Source organism: Cebus imitator, unplaced genomic scaffold, assembly GCF_001604975.1.
Source record: "Cebus imitator isolate Cc_AM_T3 unplaced genomic scaffold, Cebus_imitator-1.0 Scaffold58, whole genome shotgun sequence".
In the NCBI taxonomy this organism is placed as follows: Eukaryota; Metazoa; Chordata; class Mammalia; order Primates; family Cebidae; genus Cebus; species Cebus imitator.
The window spans coordinates 4319087-4342585 of NW_016107373.1; the positions used below are offsets into that span (position 1 = coordinate 4319087).

A 23499-nucleotide genomic window follows, 5' to 3' on the forward strand; every position below is an offset into this window, starting at 1 on the left:
TTTTGCCCTGGAATCTACTGTCCTGGTTCTCTGCTCAGTCCCCTTTTTGAACCGGCGAATGGGCGGCTTCCCGTGGCTCCAATCGCCAGCCAAAAGGGCACCCGGACTGGTGTATTTTGTACAGAGAACCGCTGCCCCGGGGCAACAACAAAGCAGCGGCGCTGGCCGGCACAGCGGCGCTGGCCGAAACAGCTGCGCTGGCGAACGTGGAGCACCTCCACCCGGGAATTTCCTAGTCTGTGGGCAATAAAAACGCGGCGTCCACTCACCCTCTGCGCTTTCACTGGGAGCTGCAATCCTGAGCTGTTCCTAAACGGCCATCTTGGATCGTCCTCTCAATCTGGTTAATATTTTTAAACCCAGTTGATAGTGCCAGTCTGGAGAACTGGAGTACTTACTCCTTTTATATTTATTCTGATTACTGATGTATTGGGTTTATCCGTCATTTAATGATTTGCCTTCTATTTCACCCATTCCTTTTGTCCTCCTTTGTCGCTTTTAAAAATTTTATCAAATGTTTATTTTTCCTTTTCCTTTAATTGCACGTTTTGCTATTCTTTAAGTGGTTAGCCTCGAAACTGCAACATGCATCTTCAACCTATACACACTAAAGATTCATATTATTACCTTAATTTCATTACTTTCTTGATAATGCTAAAACCAGGCACTTTATCAGTGAATTCTCATAGGAAGTTGATCTCATGTTCATCTCTTGGTTATGTTCCCTTGGAAATCTTCCCCTTGTGGGAAGGGATGAAAGTTGGAGACAAACTTATGCTGAGAGACATTGTCTACTCCTCTCCACTGTCCATAAAATGGACTTGGCCAGAAACCCAGCTGCCCCTGGGCTGGTTGGCAAAAACGATTTTGCCTTGGTGCAGCTGATGCATTTAGGCCAAACTAGGCATTGTTTCCTGGCTGGGGGTGGGAAGGAGACAAGCACATGGGCTTGAGAGTTTACGTCTGTGACTGGGTCTGTGATAGGACAAAGTGGGTGGAGCAGCCGGCTGGCTCTGACCAAGCTGAGTTGCCTGCTCATCCAATCAGCATGGGGTAATGTCTATGAGCCGCTACCTGAGAGGTAGAGGACAGAAGTAGAGGAACTACTGTGTAGCAGCCCACACGGTTACATAGGACTATGTGGTAATCTGGCATACAAACTGGTGCAGTGGCAATGGCAGCAGCTTGGGGCAAGTCTACGGCCACTGGGGGAGCCCTCTAAGCTGCAGCCTGAGCTGCATCCTGAGGATTCTGATAATGCAGATGGATTTAACCCTAAAATGGAATCTGGTCAAAGCCATCTGCTGACAGTTAGTGACAATGTCAATGCAAACTCAAAAACTCCCTAAGGAGACAATTAGAGATGGGCTTTTGAAGAAATAATAAATAATGACTAGTATTTTAAAAGTTGAAGCTAAGAATATGGGGACCCTTTTGTGAACAGTAAACAGGAAAGGGGCACTTTTACTTTGTTATCACTGTTACTGAATAAGGCATTGGTTTCAATGTGCGGTCCTCGGGTCAGCAGTATCACCCAGTATCACCTGGGAACTTAATAGACATGTAAATTCTCAAGCCTCACCCTAGAGCTACTGAGTTAGGAAGTAAGTCATAGGGGACCAACAATCTGTGTTTTAACAAGGCCCCAGGTAATTCTTATTTACCCTAAAGTCAGTACTAAAGTTACTAACTCAAGGTTGTGGAAGTCAGTCTGTGAGCTTAAAATGGAAAACCATGTTGGATTAAACTTGTAGCTTTATTTCCCTAAATATCTAATATCTGTTACAGGTAACATATGGTTAAAAAAAAAAAAACAACAAAACACTAGTTGGTAAACCTATCTGGACTGGGACGACTGTAAATAAACTATAAATACTTGATGAAAAGCCACAGCTTTGAGTTTCCAAGTTTCAGGGTTCTTATAGCCAGCCATGTCCCTCTCAAGGACTCTATGCCCATGGGGCTATTACAAAAGATATTGATTCTGTTTTGGAACCTAGGGTATCTAAGTTAGGGTAGTTGCCACAATTAATAATTTGATTTGTTCCCTTCTACCTGAACTGACACCTGGCAGAAAAGGTGGGTGGGCAGAGAATGGCCCCTGGACTACGGTGCCAGCTACATGAAGGCTCACTCTGGAGGTATACCCCTGACTCTGCTGCAGCGGCAGGAATGTAAAATGTCCAACTGGCCCTAGGACTATCGAACGTGGTCAGTGCCGTTCCCTTCTGCCTTTTATTGTTTTATTATTGTTGTTATTTCATTTTTACTTCAGTTCCCTTCTGCCTTTTACTGTTTTATTATTGTTATAATACATTTTTACTTCAGAAGATGTTACTGTCCTTATGTTGTACAGCCATCCTCATTTCTCTGTCTCCTCCAATATTTACCCTTTCTGTGTTTTTTTTGCTATTTCTTATATTTCTGAGCCTCCATGTGGGATAATTTTCCTTCTGCCTGAAAAAACCCTTTAGTGATTTTTTAGTATAATCTGTTGGTAGCACACATCTTTCAGCTTTTAGTGGTCTAAAATCTTTAACTTTCATTTTTAAAAAGTGAGGTATAACTTACATTAACAAATGATCAGATCCTAAGTGTAACATTTACTTTTGACAATTAAGTAACAAAGCCATAGAAATATCCAACACTCCAGAAAGTTCTTTCATGCTGTATCCCAGTCAACACCTTCCCCCACAAAGTAATCACTGATCTGATTTCTATTCCTATGTTAGTTTTCCCTATTCTAGAATTTCAAATAGTTAGAATCATTAACTATGCATTTTTTGTGACCAATTTCTTTTTTGAGAATAATATCGGGATTCATCAATATTGTGAATGTTCGTTCTTTTTTGCTGAACAGTATCCACTGTTTCAATAGATAACTGTTAACCTATTCTTCTTTTGATCGGCACCTCACTGTAATCAGTTTTATTGGCTATTATGAATAAAGCTGCTGTAAATATTTTTTTTCCAGGTCTTTTGTGGGCATATGTTTTCATGTCTCTTTGACAAATACCTAGCTCTAAAATTACTGGGCCAAGTGTGTATAACTCTTTAATAATCTGACATACTGTTTTCCAAAATAATCATATTTTTTACCCCCACTAGCAACATATGACAGTTCCAATTGCTCCACATCCTCTCCAACATTTGTCATTATCAGTCCTTTACACTGTAGCCCTTCTAGAGGGTATGGAAGTGGTATTTCACTGGTTTTTTTTTCATTTCTAGATGAATAATATATTGGGTACTTTTAAAATGTAATTACTAGACATATAACATGTTTTGTGAAATATCTATTCACAAAACTCTCCTTTAAAGAACTGCACTCTGTCTTTTAAAAAATTACTAAATTGTATGTTTTCTTTATATATTTTGAACCCAAGTTCTATGTCAGATATATGTATTGTGAATATTTTCTCTAAGTCTGTGTCTATTTTCTTAAGTGTCTGTTGAAGAGAAACTTTATTTTTTTTTAAGCTGGAGTGTAGAGGCCCAATCATAGCTCATTACACTCTCAAAGTCCTGGGCTCAAGCAATCCTCCCACCTCAGCCTCCTGAATAGCTAGGACTGTAGGTGTTGCTGGCCAATTTTAAATTTTTTTTATAAAGATGGGGTCTTGCTATGTTGCCCTGGTTGGTCTTGAACTCCCGCCTTCAAATAATACTTCTGTCTCAGCCTCCCAAAGTGCTGGGATTAGAGTGTGAGCCACCATACCTAGCTGAGAAATTTTAATGAAGTCCAATTTACCAATTTTTTTTTTCTTGTATAGTTCATGCTTTCTAAGAAGTCTTTGCCTACACCAAGAACTTGAAAAAAATATCTTATGTTTTGCTCTGGTAGCTTTATTGCTTTAGCTTTACTTTTATGTCTATAATTTATCTTAATTTGATTTTTGTGAATGATGTGAAGTATGGGTTATGTTTCTTCTTCTATATGCATATCCATGTTTTCCAGTCATATTTATTACAGATATTTTACTTCATTCAAATGCTGTTGTGCCTTTTGAGAAAATCATCTAACCATACATTGAAGGGTTTATTCTTGGTCTCTCTCTTCTGTTCCACTGTTCCATTAGTCTATCATTTTGCCCATAACACACACAATGATTACTTAATTTGCTTCATTTTTAAAGGATATTTGCAGGGTACAAAGGCCTAGGTTGGTGCTGTTTCTTCCAGCAATTGAAATGTCACTCTGTTGTCTTCTGGTTCCATTGTTCCTGCTGAGAAGTCAGCTGTTAGTCTTGTACATTTAAAAGTGACTTTTTTCTTTCTATCTTTTAAGATTGTATTCTCTTTCTTTTGTTTTCAGCAATTTGCTACGATGTTCTAGTAAGGCTTCTTTGTATCTATATCTGTGGATCACACACTTTCTCGATTCTGTGGAATAATGTCTTTTGCAATTTTTAGGAAATTCTGAGCCCATTATCTCTTCAAACATTGCTCCTGCCCTGTTCTCTCTCCTCTTCTGGGATTCTGTAGGTTGGATTTTTTGTTTTTAATGTGTCCCACATGTCTTTTATTCTCTTATCTCCCCTTTGTCTCCACAAATTCCTTTATGTCTTTATATATCCGTCTGGATATTTTCTACTAAAAATATTCTTCTTCTTCATGCTTCAGTTTGGATATTTTCTAATAACCTGTTTTGACCTATTTTTCTTCTTTTCTGCTGTGACTAATCATCTGTTCTACTGCTCTAATTTTTATTGTAGTGAAAACTCATAAAATTTATCATCTTAACCATTCTAAGTAATAGTTCAGTACTGTTTACTATATTCACATCATGCAACCAACCTTCAGAACTTTTTTATCTGGCAAAACTGGAACTCAATACCCATTAAACAACTTTTCACACCCCCATCCTCCCAGTTGGTGGCAACAATCATTCTAATTTCTGTCTCTATGAATATGACTACTCTAGATACCTCATATAAGTGGAATCATTCAGTATTTGCCTTTTTGTGACTGGCTTATTTCACTTACTATAATTCCTTAAGATTCATCGATATTGTAGCATGTGTTGGAATTTCCTTCCTTTTTAAGCCTGTATTCAAAGTATGTATATCCCATATTTTGTTTATCCACTCATTTTTGGATGGGCACTCAGATGGCTTCCACCTCTTGGCTACTGTAAATAGCAGGGCTATGAACATGGATGTACAAATATTTCTTTGGAACCCTGCCTTCAATTCTTTTGGATATCTATCCAGTAGTGGAATTGCTGAATTATATGGTAATTCAATGTTTAATTATTTGAGAAACTGTGATACTGTTTTCCATGGTAGCTGCATCTTTTTTTTTTTTTTTTTTTTTTTTTTTTTATTTAGTTTTTACTGCACCATCATAAACTTAACTCTGCAATCCAGCTGTATGTCGAGGGAGATAATGAAAATATAGAACTCAAAGAACTGTAGTGAGACCATGAAGATTATATGAGACTGAGCAAATGGGGTGGAATGGTGCTTGCCTGAGCTACAAAAGGAAAGGTCTGGTGGTTAAGACAAAACACAAGTCAAATTTATTACAGTTGTCTGCAGTTGGCAATGACGATCTTGCTTGTTTCACCATTCCTGGACCCAAAGCATTCCATGGCTTCCACAATATTCATGCCTTCTTTCACCCTGCCAAAGATCACATGCTTGCCATCCAACCACATGGCCACAGCAGCACAGATGAAAAACTGGGAATCATTTGTTTTGGGTCCAGCATTTGCCATGGACAAGATGCCAAGACCTGTGTGCTTCATGGTAAGGTTCATATCATCAAATTTATCCCCGTAGATGGACTTGCCACCAATGCTATTATGGTGTGTGAAGTCATCACCCTGGCATATAAACCCTGGAATAATTCTGTGAAAGCAGGAACTTTTATAACCAAATCCTTTGTCTTTATTATTCAGAGTGAAAGTTTTCTTCTGTCTTTGGAACTTTATCTGCAAATAGCTGAAAGGAGATGTGTCCCAAGGGCTTGCTGTTGATGGTGATATTGAAGGACACACTGGGGATGACCATGGCTAGTGGCAGGGGATCTTGGGGGCAGCACTGTCTGCAAAGCCAGCTGTATCATTTTATATTCCCACCAACAGTGCATAGGCGTTTCAATTTCTACATCCTTGCCAATGCTTGTTAATTTAATTTTTTAAATAGTGGCCATCCTAATTGGTGTGATGTGAGGTTTCATTGTGGTTTAATTTGCATTTTCCTGATGATTTGTGGTACTGAGCATATTTGCATATGTCTGTTGGCTCTTTGCAATCTTTGGAGAAATGACTATTCAAGTCCTTTGCATATTTTTTAATCGGGTTATTTTGTTTTTAAGTTGTACAAGTTGTTTATATAATTTGGATATTAACCCCTTATTAGATGCATGACTTGCAAATATTTTCTCCCAGTCTGCAGCCTGTCTTTTTACTCTGTTAATTGTGTCCTCTAATGTCCAGAAGTTTTAAAATTTTAATGTAGTCCAATTGGTCTATTTTTACATTTGTTGCCTATGTTTTGGTGTCATATCCAATAAATACAAATAATGTCTAATGCTTTTTTCCTATGCTTTCTTCCAAGAGTTGTACCGTTTTAGGTCTTACATTTAGGTCTTTGGATCATTTTGAGTTTACTTTTGCATACAGTATAAGGTAAGGGTCCAACTTCATTCTTTTACATTTGAATATAGTTTTCCTAACACCACTTGGTACCCTTGTGGAAAACCATTTGATTACATATATGAGGATTTATCTCTGGACTCTCCATTGTCTAATTTAATTTTATACACATTAATTGAGTTCTTAATTTCAGTTATTGCAATTCTCAGCTCTAGAATATCCATTTGGTTATTTTTATTCCCCACAAGTTTCAATTCTCTGGGGGAAAATTTCCCTTTTATTTATTTTCTCCTTGTCTTCTATTTTCTTGAACACATTATCATTGTTATTTCAAGTCCTGGTCTTAACTCCACTTCCTGGATCATCTGTGGGTATATTTCTATTGTCTGCGCTGTTTCTTGGTTTTCAGTCTCATCTCTTGAATGTCTGGTATGATTTTACTCAAGGCTTGACATTGTGTCTAAAAAATTGTAGAGGCTCCATATGATGTTATCTTCTAAAGAGAGCACTCACACTTTCTTTAGCTTGGCAAGTAGACAATAAATTTAATTCAATAACTCACTGAATTTGGGCTGCTATGCCCTTGTGTAAAGGCTATAGTTGGCAATGGTAATCTTCCTGCTGGTCTTGCCATTCCTAGATCCAAAATTCACTTACCCTCAGTTTTGTCCCTTCTTAAAAGGCACAAGTCTCCAGACTTTCCAAATGAAATCACTGGATAGTCATCAAAAGCTTCTTGCCCTCAATGCTGTGTCCTTAACTCTAATACTTGCCTCCTACAAGTGGTTTTTCACAGCTTTCTACTTGGCTTTCTGGTCTCCTGTGTTTTGTAGCTTCAGAATTTGCCAATGTACTGTGAAGAGTACCAGGCTCACATTTCTGTCTTTCCCTTCTCAGCAGAATCTTGGCCTTTCTATTATCCAATCTTATTTCTCTAGCCGTGGAAGACTTCTAAAGGCTGTTGGTTTCTCTGCCTAGATCATCAGCCTCCTGTATTGTAGCTGATCATTCTCTCTTTAAAAAAAAAAAAAAAAAAAAAAAGCTTGTATTTCCATTTTTTTCCTCTTTATAATTCCGTTTGACTATTATCCATAATTTTCTGCTTTCATTTTCTTTTCTGCTGCATCTAGTCCATTTTCCTAAGATTGCCGACCTTCTTCTTCCTTCTTTTTAAAAGATCCTCAGAAATTAGGTATGAAATCCCTTTATCTGTAATATAATTTGAAAATACTGCTCACAGCTTTTCATTTTGCTCATAGTGTTTGTATGAAAGGCAAGTTTTAAAAAAAATTAAGTTATTCATCTTTTTCCTTGGTGTGTATGAATTTTGAGTCAATTAGGAAATCTTCCCTACATCCAAGTTACAGAGAAATTCCCATGCATTCTATTTGTACTTGTATGAAGTCATTTTTTTAACATTATTTTTAATCTCTGAACCATTTAAAATTTATCTTGATGTGTAGAAGGAATAGATATAATTTTTTTTTTTTTTTTTGGAGACAGAGTCTCACTCTGTTGCCCAGGCTGGAGTGCAGTGGCGTGATCTCGGCTCACTTCAACCTATGCCTCCCAGGTTCAAGCAATTCTCCTGCCCCAGCCTCCCGAGTAGCTGAGATTACAGGTGTGCACCACCACACCCAGCTATTTTTTTTTGTAATTTTAGTAGAGACAGGGTTTCACCATGTTGGCCAGGCTGGTCTCGAAGTCCTGACCTCAGGTGATCCACCCACTTTAGCTTCCGAATGTGCTGGGATTACAGGTGTGAGCCACCATGCCCAGCGAAATAGATATAATTTTATCTTTTCCTGTATTTAGCATTAAAACATGCATTTCCTTTCACTGATAAGATAATGTCTTTATAGTATTCAAAATTGCCACATGCAATTAGTTTTCTAGTCTTTCCCATTGGTTTGTGCATTCATGCAGCAATATCAAACTACTTTAATTAAAGACTCCATAAGTGTTTAATAAGTTTTCTAGGTTAAATCTTCCTCTTCTCCTACTACTGCTCTTTTGTTCACAGTTTCTCTAATTATTCTTGATTGTTAGTTCTTGTGAATGGAGTAGATTCAGTACTCATTTTAATTTTTAATAGCTTATTGTATATATAAATATATTTTATTTTCTGTTAGTTTTTTTTTTTTTTTTTTTTTTTTGATTGTTAGTTCTTTGAGATAAACTTACAATTATTAATAGCTTGCCTGACACCAGAAAAACATAGCACTTTTATTGTTACTGCATTAAAATGACAAATTAACTTAGAAGAACTGACATATGATGCTGAGACTTCACGTTCAAGAACATGGTTAAGTCTTCCATTTGTTCAAGGCTAGTTTTGCATTCTTCAGAAGAGTTTTAAATTTTGGAGACATGAAAAATTTGCCTAAGGTATTTTCTTTTGAAATTGTCTTACAACTTCTCTTTTTTTGTTGTATATATTGAAGCTATTTATTTTTGTATGATAATTGTACTGATTTCTGGCTTAATCTGTTTTGGTCAATATCCATGCAAAGTAATTTCAATCTCTGGAAATTTGTTGAGGCCTTTCGTATGGCTCAGTCATATGTTGAGTTTACAAATGATAAATGTTCCTTCCTTGTGCATGTAAAAGAATAAATTTTGTCACTGTTGGATGCAGTGCTTATATATGTCAACCAGGTCAGGTTTCTAATTGTGATTTTTTGGTCTGCTATAATGATAACTGCTCTCAGTTATTATAACTTTCTTCAAATTTACTTCGACTGGCAATATGTCTTTTTCTTTGCCAGGTATGTCAATGTTTACCTTATATATTTTAGGCTATGTTATTAAGTACATACAGTTTATGGAATATACCTACCTTGTGAATTAAATCTACATTACTTTCCTATAGCTACTGTGATGGATTAACACATACTTAGGGTTTAAAACAATAAAAATGTATTCTTTTATAGCTCTGAAAACAAGAGGTCCAAAATCAATATCACTGAGTCAAAGTCAATGTGTCAGCAGGGCTGTGCTCCCTTCAGAGGATGTAGAGAATTTGCTACTTCCCTCTTCTAGTTTTTTGTGGCTGCTGGCATTCCTTGGCTTGTGGCTGCATAGCTCAACCTCTGTCTTTAGTGTCACATGGCCTTCTCCTCTTCTGGATTAAATCTTGCACAAAGCCTATTTTATAATGAAGTGCTGAATATCTCATGATTTACTGAATACTGTACTCTCTCCTTCTTTATAAGAATACATGTGATTGGTTTTAGGATCCACCTGGATAATCCAGGATAATTGCTCCCTCTCTAGATCCTCAATTTTATCTGCAAAGTCCTCTTCTTTCCATACTGTGTATGTATATAATTTTCACAGGTTCCAGGGATTAGAACATGGATATCTTTGTGGGGGGCACTATTCAGCCTGCCACAGATCCCTTTATCGTTATAAAACATTCCACTTTAACTCTACTAATGCTTCTTATTTTAAAGTTTACTTTCTCTGACAAGAGTGTAGCTATATAGCTGGGTTTAAAAAAAAATCTAGCCCATGTTTAATTCTTAAATTACACAGTCTTTCTCCATTTAACTGCTGATGTACTTGGGTCTATATTTGCCATTTTACTATTTGTGTTCTACTTTTATGTAAGTTTACGTTCCTTGCCTTCCTCTGGATTAATCAAATGTTCTATATGATTCCATTTTCCTTCTATTAAGTGACATTTTAAAATAATTTTTAGTTGTTAGCCTAGAGCTTAAAACATGCTTTTTTACTTATTAAAGCCAATGTAAATTATTACTTTTACTACTTGGCTGATACCAATTAAGCCTTAGGACTTTTAAACTCCATTTGCTTCCTTCTCATCACTTACGTTATTGTTACCATGAATTTTAGATATGCAGTACATAAAATTGAAACTCCTCAGGGTGTACAATTATTATTTTGTACAGTTACTATTCATTTACATATGCTTCCCAGCGTTCTTCATTCTTTCTTCCAAGTCCTCATTTCTATCTGGGATGATTTTCCTGATGAACTTCCTTTAATTTTTCAGTGCAGGCCGACTGGTGTGCAATCCTCTCTGTTTTAAGAATATTTTTGCTGGTTTAGAATTCTAAGCTTGCAGTTTTCTTATTCTAGCCCTTGAAACATGTTACAATGGCTTCTAGTTTCTATCATTTCTCTTCAGAAGCTAACGGTCTCATTGTTGCAACTGTGAAGGCAACCGGTGAATTTAAGATGGGTCACATACTCTTTGTCACTACCATCAGGTAGAGGATATTTCCCCTGCCTGTAATTTTGGGCAGGCCCCAGGACTTGCTTTGAAAGGTAGCACGAATGAAGTAGTGCTGCTTCGGTTTTATGCACAGGCTCTAAGAGGCCTGGCCCGGATGCTTCTGCTTTCACCCTCTTGGAGCCCTCAGCCATCACGTGAAAAGGCTCAGCACCCTGCTGGAGAGGGAATTGTCAGCCGTGCCCCAGCTAATGCAGCCACCCCAGTTGAGGCACCAGACATTTGAGTAAAGCCATCTTTGGCGGCAAGCCCCAATGAAGTCCCCACATGTCTGCAGTTGCATAAATGACTCCAGGTGAGACCAGAAGAGATGCCCAGCTGAGTCCAGTTCAGACTGTAGACTCTTAAGTGAAGAATAGTTTTGTTTCATTAAGGTAGTAAATTTTGGGGTGATGTGTTAGGGAGAAAAAGATAACTGAAACAGTATTTGGTATTAAAATAGAGCATTGTCATGATAGAAGCTTAAAACAAGTAGCACTAGTTTTGGGACTGGGTTATAGACAATTTGGTGGAAGGGCAGCAATGAAACTACTAATGGAGGCTAGAAAGCCACCAAGGAAATTGCTATTTCAGGCTGGACAGAAGCCATGTAATCTACTGACAAAACAAGTGCGACTGTATCCTGGAAGACAGAAAAAGGACCTAATGAAATTATAGATCTGGCTAAGGTTTCCAGGAAGAATGCTGAAAGTGATAAGCAATTTTTCAAAAAACACCTGTAATAAGGTATTAAAAGAGAGAAGAACTAAACAAGGAACTGTACAGTTTTCAGGCAGAATTTAGGGGAAAATACTTTCAACCTGGGACATGCAAGGTTACAAAATAAAACTTTCTCAGTACCAGCTTCTCCAGCAAAAGGTTCTGAAGTTAAAAAAAAAAAAAAATCAAGGTGTTGGCAGTAAGACTATGATCTCATGGTCAAGATAAAATAAAGGGCATGGCAATATGACCTTGTTACTACTACAGATGCTCCCTGATTTACAATGGGGTTACATCTTGATAAACCCATTGTAAGCTGAAAATATTAAGTTGAAATGCATTCAGTATACCTAACCTCATCATAGCTTGGTCTGTCATTGCTTAAATGTGCTCAGAACACTTACATTGTGCCATAGTTAAACAAAATCATCTCACACAAAGCCTATTTTATAATGTGCTGAATATCTCATGATTTACTGGATACTGTACTGAATGTAAAAAACAGAATGGCTCTATGAGTACTTGAAGTATGGTTGCTACTGAATGCATATCGCTTTCAGACTATCCTAAAGTAAAAGAATTCTAAGTTGAAAAATCCTAAGCTGAGGACCACCTGTACTTCAGAAAGATTTAAGCCACTGCCTAGCAGACGCTCTCAGTTAGACAAAAGGCATAAAAGACTCTTAAAGGTATCATCCCTGATTCACATTCAAAGTGCATAGGGGACTTCTTGAAGAAATTTGTGGATGTGGCTTCTCTCTGGTGGAGTGAGTGGTTTATAAAGTCCACAAAGCTTTTTAAAGAAGTTGTGCCAGAGTAGATAACTGTGCCAGCTGGGACAGAGTCTAGAAGCAGGCTGAGAAAGCTATTCAGCTATAAAAACAGGACATTTCTCAGCTCTGAGAAAAAAGTCAAGGACTGAGAAACAAAAAAGGGAGCCAACTTCAGAGAACCAAAATAGACTAATCAAATGTTCCCTACCCCTGGAATTGGGGGAATTGGTGACAGACAGCCAGATGGATTTCACAACTGCCATGGGATAGCCACATGCCTTCAATTTCCTCTCTTGTAAATTTAGTCAATTGATGTGACATCGTATCCTTGCCATAACAACATAGGTTGTACATGTGGGGGTGGGTGGGACCAATAACTTCTTTTTTTTTTTTTTTTTTAAATTCATGGGTTTACAGGTAAAGAGAAGCTGTATCTGAGGAGCCTCTTCCAAACACAGGAATCCTTTCTGATCTGAGGGGAATATGTTCCAAGACCCTCAGCAGATGCTTGAAACTGTAGATAGTGCTGAACTTTATAAACAAACACTATTATTTTTTCCTATAATAAAGTTTAATTTATAAATTACACACAATAAGAGATTAACAATAATAATACAGAACAATTATAAAATATACTATAATAGAAGTTATGGGGATGTGGCCTGTATCTTTCTCTACTTCAAAATGTCTTATACCATACTCATCTATTTTTGAAGCTCAGCTGACTGTGGGTAACTGAAAACCGTGGAAGGGGAAACCACAGTTGAGGGGGAACTACTGTATACGGGTAGACTCTGAGCCTGATGCCACAATTGGATGGGACTGTGGGGTTCTTGAGGTGGGTGTTATTTTGCATGTGGGAGGAATTTAAACAATTTGAGCTCATAAGAAGGCTCAGGTAATGAGGGATGCCCTAAAATTCTATGCTGCCCTCCTCCTCACCCATGTCTTACCAAGAAGTGAAGTCCTATCCGTTTCCTTGAATCTCAGCTGGCTTTGTGATGACTGGCTTTGACCACAAGAACGCAGTTGAAATGATGCTTATCAGTTTCCAGGCTTTGAGATGCTGGGCAGATTCTGTTTTTTACCCTTCTGTAGCCCTGACCCATCATGTGCTTATCACTATGCCAGAGGGACCACGTGGAGCTGGACAGACCAGATGGACTTGGAAGGATCCCATGGTGCTTAAGAGACCACGTAGAGATGGAGCCTGGACAGCTCCCACTCTTCCAGGCTTCCCCAGAGGCACCAAACATGAGAGTGAAGAGATCCTGGGTAAGTAGCCCGAGCAACATAAGTGACTTCATGTGAGCCCAGCAGAAGTGCCTGGTAGGACTGCAAATAAATAAATGGCTGCTAAACAGCCATCTGTTTTTAACAATAGGTAGCTGATACAGAAATGATATTTATCCTCTGGGCTACTCTTAAGCTTTTTTTTTTTTTGGGACGGAGTTTTGCTCGTTACCCAGGCTGGAGTGCAATGGCGCGATCTCGGCTCACCGCAACCTCCGCCTCCTGGGTTCAGGCAATTCTCCTGCCTCAGCTTCCTGAGTAGCTGGGATTACAGGCACGCGCCACCATGCCCAGCTAATTTTTTGTAGTTTTAGCAGAGACGGGGTTTCACCATGTTGACCAGGATGGTCTCGATCTCTTGACTTCGTGATTCGCCTGCCTGGGCCTCCCAAAGTGCTGGGATTACAGGCGTGAGCCACTGCGCCCGGCCCTACTCTTAAGCTTTTAACGTTCCTAGGTGGGCTTTTCATTGCACCTATTCTGCTTGGGGATCTGCTGAGCGTCTAGAATCTGTAGGCTACCTTTCATCCATTTTGGAAAATTCTAGCCTATTTCTTCAAATATCACTTCTGCCCGATTCTCTTACTTCTACATCTCCAAGACCCTAATGATATGTATGTTACATCTTTGGAGTTTTTCCAGCCTGTTTTTTATGCTCTTATCAATCCCCACACTCACTTATTTCCTCTGTGGTCCTGTCTGCCTATTTTTCTAGTTCACCAATTCTGGACTGTGCTCTGTTCAATCTGATATTAAACCCTGATTCAAAGAGTTGTCATTACTGTATTTTTAAGTTCTAGAATGCTGATATAATTTTAAAAATAGTTTCTAGTTCTCTGGTGAAAAGGTATTTCTTTTCATCTATTCATCTTTTCCTTTATTTTTGTGAACATATTAATTGTAATTATCTTAAAGTCCTTGTCTACTAACTATAATATCTCTATTATCTGTAAATCTGCTCCTGTTGTCTGCACTACGCTTTGTTGTCAACCATACATTCTTGCTTCTTTGCATATCTAGTATTTTTTCTAAAAACTGTCTAAAAACTGGTCTTTGTGTATAAAAGAACCACAGGGGCTCCAGATATTATACATCATTAGGGCAGTTTTTCCCTTCATTCTATTAAGCAAAGAAGTTGTAGGACTGATCTACTCATTCCTGCCCGATAATGAGTTGGGTTGAGGCATGCAGTTTAGCAAGACTCAAGACTCAATTGAATCTGACTCAGTTCAGTCCGAAGGAATAGGAATGACCTCAGGTGTCTGTCTCCTCAGCCCTAAAGACTTTTTCCTGTTAGAGGTCTCCAGCTTACTTCAGTCTCCCATCCAGATAGCAACAAGATAAAAGTCCTGGGGGGAAAAATCAGCCGTATGCTTCTGTCTGGCTCTGCCACCCAGCCTCTCCTTATTTCCTAAGCAGTGTGAGATGGAGAGACTTCACTTTACCCTTCCGAAGTTTTGAGCCTGATCTCCCAGACTCCTGTGCAGTCTTAGCTCTCCTCAAATGCTCCTTGGAAAACAACTGGTCATGTGTTTGATTTCTACTCTGTTAATTCCACCTTGAACAACTGCTAAAAGCTTTACTATTTCGCTTTTTCCTCAGTAATGGCTTCCTCCCTAGGTTAAGGCCAGTTCTTAGTTCGTACCTGGAATCAACAAATGCTGGGGCATGAAGCAGGTGGGGAGACACAGGTGGCAATCATCAGCTCACTTTGGAAAGGTTCTTCTGTCACTAGCAATTTAGTTCTTTCACATTTTGTTGCTTGCCTAGTTCTGTGATAGCTTTAAAAACATGACTTTAGAATTTTATCTGGTTCATTCAAGTTATTGTAATGCACTGACCTGCCTTGACCTACTACATCCTAACTGGAATATTACTTTTACATGTGTGTTAACTTTTCGTGTTATGTGACTACATTCTCTAACTCTTTGTAGCTGCTTTTCCATGGATTCTTTTGGGTTTTCCAGACATACAATTTTATTAGATACAGTAGACAGTCTGAATGCCTTTGTTTTCTTTGTCTATATTAATACATTCAAACTCATGTTGAGTAGTAGGAGATATAGTGGACATTCTTGGCTGGTTCTCGACTTGAGTGGAAAAGCATCTAGAAGGCACCTAGTAAGGTCCTGGCTTTTCTGCTAAGTGATGTGCGTGTGTTATTGTGTAAAGAAAAGTCTCAATTCTTAAGTCCCCCTGCCTTTTGAATTTTATTTTGGGGATCTCCTTTTCCTTTATTAGGTTAGTTAATGACGTATCTATTTCATTGATATATGCCTCAAACTCAACTTCTGGATTCATTATTTCTACTGCTTTTCTGTATAATTAAGGTATCTTTTTTCTTTGTTAATTTCTTTGTTAATATATATATATATATATATTTTTTTTTTCCAAGATGGAGTCTCACTCTCTGAGACTTTCTTTTAAAAACTGAGTAATTTTGCTTGAATAAACATTGCTATTGGCTGTTCTGGATCAGTTTTCTATGGCACACAGTGCACCCTTTTAACAAAATATATTTTAAAGAAATAGAATAAGACTCAAATCTTATTTATTTTAATCTAGAGCTTAAAATATGTTCCTCTCTAACCTATTATCTTCAATTTTTCTTTAACTCTCTATTTTATTTTAGTCACTCATTACTTCTGTCCTGTATGTCCCTTTCTGTGTTTGTGCTATGTTCCTCTTGCTGCTCCTTCCAATTTTGTCACCATTCCTGTGACAAAGTTTTTCTACTATGGCCTTTTTGGCCTAGTACTCAAGTTTAACAGGTTTCAGTTTTCTATCTCCTGTTTTTATATCCCTTCCTAATCTTTCTCCTGTTTGTATATTTTTGCTTTGTAATCTTTATTTATAAAGGCAACTGTTCAACATAATTTTTTAAAAAATTGAGACAGGGTCTCACTCTGTTGCCCAGGCTGGAGTGCAGTGGCATGATCATGGCTCATTGTAGCCTCAATTTTCTGGGCTTAAGTAATCTTCCCACTTCAACCTCCCAAGTAGCTGAGCCTACAGGTGTGCGTGAGCATGCCTGGCTAATTTTTTATTTCTTTGTAGATATAGTGTGTCAGTATGTTGCCCAGGCTGGCTCAAACTCCTGGGCTCAAATAATCCTCCTGTCTTATCCACCAAAGTGCTGAGATTACAGACATGAGCTATGGTGCCTGGCCTAATATTTTAATTCAAGGAGAAAAGTTTAGTCTGAATTATAATGTGTTCCATGTCAATATTTTTCCTGCTGTGTAGTCTTTGGTAAGTTTTGCTGCTTTTTCCTATGGTTTTCTTTTATTGATCGATTGACTGAGACAGAGTCTTGCTCTGTCACCCAGGAAGGAGCGCAGTGGCAAGACTTCGGCTCACTGCAACCTCCGCATCCCGGGTTCAGCCCGATTCTCCTGCCTCAACCTCCCAAAGTGCTGGGATTGCAGGCGTGAGCCACCGTGCCCGGCCAGTTTTCTTTTATTTTTATATTAGTGCTGTGTCTGCTCTGTTTTTATTACTCAGGATTTTCCTGGTTAGGCTACTTGTAGAAAGTTCCTTCAGGTAGGAGAATTTTGCTGATGTTTTCTAAAATTGCTAACCCTGCCTCACTTCTGCTACAATTCATCTTGTATGGTGTTTGTGTGGATTACAACCACTTTTGGCAATCCTTACTTTTTTTGGAGTCCGGCAATCATGTGTTTGCTCTAGTTTCCTTACAACTGGAGTCTGCTGATGATTTTTCCACATGTGATATCTGGAAGTTGAAGGAAGTTGCTATCTCACAATGTCACATTCATACCTGAAGTTGGGTTGATTCTTTAAATAACTATCTTAATATTCCACAGTAATAGAGAGATTCTTAGCCATAAAATAATAAAATTAAATTAAAAAACCCCTCCTCTTTACACAAATATCACACAGAGGTAGGCATCTTAGAACCTCTCAATGATATTTTCTGTAGGCTCTATGAAAATGCAATTTGGTAAATATTTTGTTTCATGATTTCAAGAGAAAAGATATTTCAAAGTGTGATTCCCATCCATCATTGAAAATACCAAATATTCTTCACCATCAGAATATCTGACTTATTTCATATACCTAGATTCCATGGTTTCCAATACTACCACCTCTATACACACATACTGGGGTAAAGAAGAGAAATCTGACTAAGTAAGTTTCACCACAGAACACAGGCAAAGAGACAGAAAAGAATACTACCCAAGTGATGGGAAAGTGACTGAAACGTTCTGAGGGGAGTTATTTCACATTATCCTTTCAGCCACCAAGTGCTAATAAGTAACTAACAGAAGACGTTAGAGCTACTTAAGAGCAAATAAGCCAGAAAAGAGGTTGGAAGGAGGGCAATTGTTTCCAGCTTTTCTGTGGGGTGACTAACCTTTTCCAAAACTTTGGCAATTCGGGTGCCAATCTGTTCAAGTGACTGTTGTGGATATTGGTCTTTGCCGAGATTTTGCAATACCTGGAAGGGAGGAAGATGGTAGATGAGAAGAACGAAAACGAGGCAGGATCTAGATGATACTGCTAATGCTGACTTGGACACTGTACCACAGAGGCAAACTGTTTTTCTGGGCTACATGCTGTGGTCCTATTAGTAAGGTAATCTATGAAAGATACATTTAAGGCTGTTTTATCATCCCCTCAGCCCTCCTACATTTAACAAAAATTACAGAATGTAAAACACATTCATTATAGCAACATTAGAACACAAATTAAATGAAATAAACTATGTGTAATTTTGTCACCCAGACATGTAAAGATGTATATAGAGAGGTAATAACAACCACTTTTAATATCTTTATATATATCTTTCAGATAGTTTTCTATGTACATTTTTTCTCACAAAATATTGAATTACACTGTATACTGTTACCTATGTTTTCACATTATATATTGTGAAAATTTATTCATGTCAAAAAGAATATTTCTACTGTATATTTTCTAATGGTTCCACTGTATACTATCTTACATCTATACCAAAATTTATTTAACCAATCCTCTATTGTTGGATACTTGTGACCTGTTTTCCCAATTCTTCTAGGTATACGCTTTGCTAAGGTATATATTGGGTCTGCCTTCCTTCTTAAAAATGTCAACAGGAGAATTAACTGCCCCAAATATTTTTCTCAAGAGTCTGTATCTGATGGCAAGGCAGCACTAATCCCCTTGAGGGGTACATCAGAATTAAAATTCCATAGTCATAAAGAATTAAAAGAATAATAAGCTCAGTCCCAGGGCCTGAAAGAAATCAGACTTGGCCCAAATCCACCTAGATGATGCCTAACTGAAAAAAGGCCCTGTTTTTTTTTTTTTTTTTTAAAAGGCCTGGTCACCTGTGCTTTCCACTATCAATGTGCATCCTAACTGTGAGGCTAAAAAACAGCCTGAACAAAGCCAAGCACTCACCTCTGTTAACTGACTCTCCCCCGTGTAGTGCAGGCTGGCTCGGTTGGAAACCCCATGCAAGTGGTCCAGGGTATGCATACTGGTGGGGAGATTGCCATTGCAAAGAGGCTCCATTGCAGGCTGCTGTATAGGGGTGGCAAAGTCTATGTGTTCTGTGATGCTGAAAAATGGAGATTACATTAGCTACGGGAAATTTTTGAATGGGTGGGAAGCGAACAGAGACAGCATTAACAATCAGCTCATCATAGCTTCAACATGCTATCCCCTGGTTTTAAACGAGGTAAGTTTTCTTCTAGGATTTCTTCTTCCAAGATATAAGTGGTGATAAATACCCACAACTGGTTATTATCTTTTATTTTATGCACAGCAGCACACTCCTCCCCACAGAAAAAGTTACCTAAAGCTCTGACAGTAAATTTTATACATACATACCCATATATTGTACTTAGCTATAAGACTAAGTACTTCCTTTCATTTGCCCACCATATACAAGATAAATACTATAGACTACCATAGGCACCAATATGACAAACTGGCACTGCCATGTTTTAATTCCAGCTATTTAAAAATCTAAGCATTATTAGACAAATATTCACTCATTATTTATTTAGAGCCTATTACATGTCAGATACAAGGACTATAATAATAAGTGAAACATAGTCCCTGCGGTTATCGTGTTCATTCTCTTGTGATTCATTTATTACACATGGCAAGTTATAAAAGGTAAAATATGGTGCAATGACAGTATACTCCAGGATGGTACATGTTGCCTCTGCACTGGTGGAGGAGGGAGGTAACTAGTGAAGGAGTCTAAGGTGGTAAGATTTAAGTTGAGTCCAGAAGGATTAGTATGAATTAACCAGCTGAGAACCTGCAGCAAGAACAATGCCACAGGCAAAGGAGGCACCACGTGTGACAGCCCTGGCAGGAGCGAGGGCAAGAGAGAGGATGAAAAGATGGGCAGGGAACAGATCTAGAAAGGTTTTATGGTCCATGTTAAATAGCCGTAAAAACTTCCTAGAGTGCTGTAAGAGTGATTTGACTTATATCTGAAGAATTCTGAGGGCCGTGGAGAGAATGAAGAGAGGAAGAAGACCAGCTAGGAGGTACTGATTTGAGGCGGCAGCAACGGAGATGGAGAAAAGTCGATGGTTTTGAAAAATACTCCAGGAGTAAAACTGACATGAATTGGTAACAGGCTGAATTTGAAGAGCAAGGAAGGAAAACTGTTAAGTTACGATAACTCCCAGGTTTTTGGCTTAAGCACTGCTGGAGCTATTTACTAAAAATAGGAAAAGAAAAAACAAACAAAGCAATAATTTTTTAATATGGAGAGTGGGCAAGAAAATTAAAATTTTAGTTTTCCTGAGCATGGGGTGCCTGAGAGCAATCTAGACAGACAGGTCAGGGAGACAGGCAAATGAATTGAAAGCATTGCAAAAAGGTCTCGTCTAGAGATTCAAGTTTGGGAGCTGTTAGTACATCTGTGTTGATTGGGATTTTGGGAGTCGATCAGTCTGACTAGAAGTGATTACAAAATAAGAAGGCTTAGTGCTAAATCCTGGGGAATTCTAATACTTAAAGGGTAGAAAAGAGTCAGCAAAAGAGAGTGAGTGTCCAGTGAGGAAAAAGCAGTTATCAGAGGCACCTACCGTGTCTCAGTAGGTGTTTGCAAATCTGAATTTGCTCTGGCTCCCTTACAACTGCATGGTACTCATGAGAAACCATGAGTTTTGTGCTTCTATAAAGAGGGATCCAGTCTTCAATTCAAACTAAACAAGTTATACATGGCTGCTAGATAGCTTACAAAGGGTAGGTGAAGGCAAGGGGGGCACCCTCACTGCTTTGCTACAATGGGTTGGGCCTACCTGGGGGCCATGGTCAGCATGGTCATCCTTTGAATGATCAGCTCTAGAAACGGTGACTCTTCTACTAGCTGCTGACTAAGAGGGCATCCCTAAAGTCAGCTGGGTTCAATGAAACTCAAATGCCATAAGGGAGGGAGAGGCTTAACATACTTACTCAATGTTTTTTGAAGAAACTGCAAGCCAGGTACTCACGATGGCAGTCAGCTCTACCCAGCGGAGTTTGAGGCATTCGTCCGGGCTGGGCCATCCCAGACTCTGGTAATCACGTTTTTTTCCTAGAAGAAAAGCACACCATGAATCCACGCAAGTGCAAAGGAACAGAACCCAAAGTCCCTTATGCCAGGGTGATTACTTCACCCAGATTGGTGTATTTGAAGGTGTTAGTCATTCTTCTAGACTTTAGACTTTCCCCCATCTATGATCTAATTAAAATCTTGTTACTTCATCCATAGGAATTAAGATAATCTCTGAGTAAAGCCTTTTCTCAAAGATAGATGGAGAAGTAAGAATATATGAGTCCTTTGTTGGATTTAAGTCTGAGCAACATGAAATAAGGTTTAAGGTATTCTTCAATGCCAACATTCTTATCAAACTTAATTTTTACCCTTCTATATTTTGATTTTATAAAAGACAACTCCAACTTAGTTGAAACATGTATCTCTAAAGCAGGGTTTCTCAACCTGGTATTAGTGACATTTTAGGCTGGGTAATTTTTTGAGGGACCTGTCTTGTGCAATAGAGGGTGTTTAGCACCATCTTTGGCCTCCACCCACTGGATGTTGGTAGCACCATTCCCCAACAACCAAAAATGTCTCCAGATATTGTCAATGTCCCCTGGGGGGCAAAATTACCCCCAAGTACAGAGAACCACTGCTTTAAAGAGCAGCAGGGGATAATGATGTTAATGAAAGATTATCATTTACCCCCTGCCCTGCCACAACACCACAGTCCAAGAACCAGACTGGTTATCACCTATTTGAAGAGCACTTCCTGTGTGTTCAGATCCCATGCTAAGTGCATTACATCCTTAACCTTATGAGATAGATTTTTTTTCCATTTTTCTTTTTTTTAGTTAGAGACAGCACTTTGCTTTCTTGCCCAGAGTGCAGTGGCATGATACTAGCTTTCTGTAGCCTAAACCTCCTGGGCTCAAGTGATATTCCCAGGTTGGCCTCCCAAAGTACTGGGATTATAGACATGAGCCACTGCACCCAGCCTGAAGTAGGTTTTAACCCTCACTTCTCAGATGAGTACACAGAGACTCAGCGAGACTGGGTGACTTGCCCAGGGTCACCTGTCTAGCAGGTGGCAGAGCTAGGATCCAGATCCAAGTCTGTTTGACTCTAATGTGTATGTTCCCAATCAACAAGCTATTTAAGGCTACAAAAAATTTTAAAGCTCTGTTTATTAATATCCTTTGTAGGTACTACTTTTTGGGTCTGGGCCCTTTACTTACACCAAATCCCCAAGAAAAGAGCAGAACTGTCTTGTCTGGGAAGGGTTTTCCGAAGGAGTTATAATGGAATAGGCAGGAAGGAGAACTTTAGTTCTGTATAGCACTTTTCATATTATAGGAATTTACCAACAGTAGAAAACTGTTTGAGGTACAGGCAGGGGTTTAGATTGAGATTTTAACAAAACGGAAAGGAAAAGTTTGAAAGAGTTTCAAATTGATTCTGTTTAAATTAATAACTTAAATAAGCCATAATTTTCACAAAAAATCTTATTTTTCTTTTACATTTCATAATTTCATTTGAAAAATATTTATTGAGCACTTGTTATAAGGGGCTGGGAACCATAAAAGACATAAGGGGTACAGACAGGAATAATAAGACGGCCTGCTCTTGAGCTCACAGTCTAGTAAGGAAGGTAAACATAAACAGATCATTACAATACAACAGAAAAAGAGCTAGAGTGAAGGCGGAGAACAATTGCACAGAGGAAAGAGTAACTAATTCTGCCTGACGGTAACAAGGGACAGATGGCGCTTGATTTGGAGGTTTAAGGATGAGTGATATTTTAGCACGGCAGAGGGGGCATAGGGCATTCCAGGCAGAGGGAACAGCATGTGCAAAGGCACTGAGGTAAAAAAACATGAGCATGGCTGGTTCAGAAAATGGTGTTGAAGGGTACACAGAGGCGGGTTGTAAAGGGTCTTGTACACCACACTAGGAAGTTTGAATTTTATCCTGTAGGCAATGGGAAGGCTTCAAGCCCACATCTCTCCATCTGGTTCACAAGGATATCATAAGAGGCTCTGTTAAATGCCTTGCTGAAATCCAGTTACATTATGTCTATGGCACTTTCCTGGTCTTCCAGTCTAGTAGCCCTAACCAAAAAAGGAAATGAAATTAGTTAAGCATTATTATTAGTCTTAGAAAATCTACAATGGCTCTTAATGATCTCCATTTTTCCCCCATGGGCTCACCAACTATTTAATACTTTGCTTTATAACTCTGTCAGGATTTATCATGAAGATGATTAGTTAGTAGTGAATAGAATCCATACTTATTTGAAAATTGGGATTTTGAATCTCTCTAGTATTTCTGTCCTTTATGTTTTAGAGCTTTTCACTTTAATGCCAATAAGTGGTTCCATTAT

General features: G+C 38.5%; 1 protein-coding gene across 4 annotated transcripts in view; it reads right to left on the reverse strand.

The window, feature by feature from the left end:
- TTC17 (tetratricopeptide repeat domain 17) overlaps positions 1–23499 on the reverse strand; it is a 142085-nt gene that overhangs the window by 28921 nt on the left and 89665 nt on the right. For 2 of the 4 annotated variants that reach the window (XM_017529412.1, XM_017529413.2), the window contains 3 exons: positions 21053–21173; positions 19031–19190; positions 18003–18086 (listed from right to left, as the gene is read on the reverse strand). In XM_017529412.1, the coding sequence (XP_017384901.1) occupies positions 18003–18086; positions 19031–19190; positions 21053–21173 (365 nt within the window). Of the gene's footprint in view, positions 1–18002; positions 18087–19030; positions 19191–21052; positions 21174–22621; positions 23228–23499 lie in introns of those variants that run through there. The other 2 variants (XM_017529415.1, XM_017529416.2) reach the window with 2 other exon arrangements.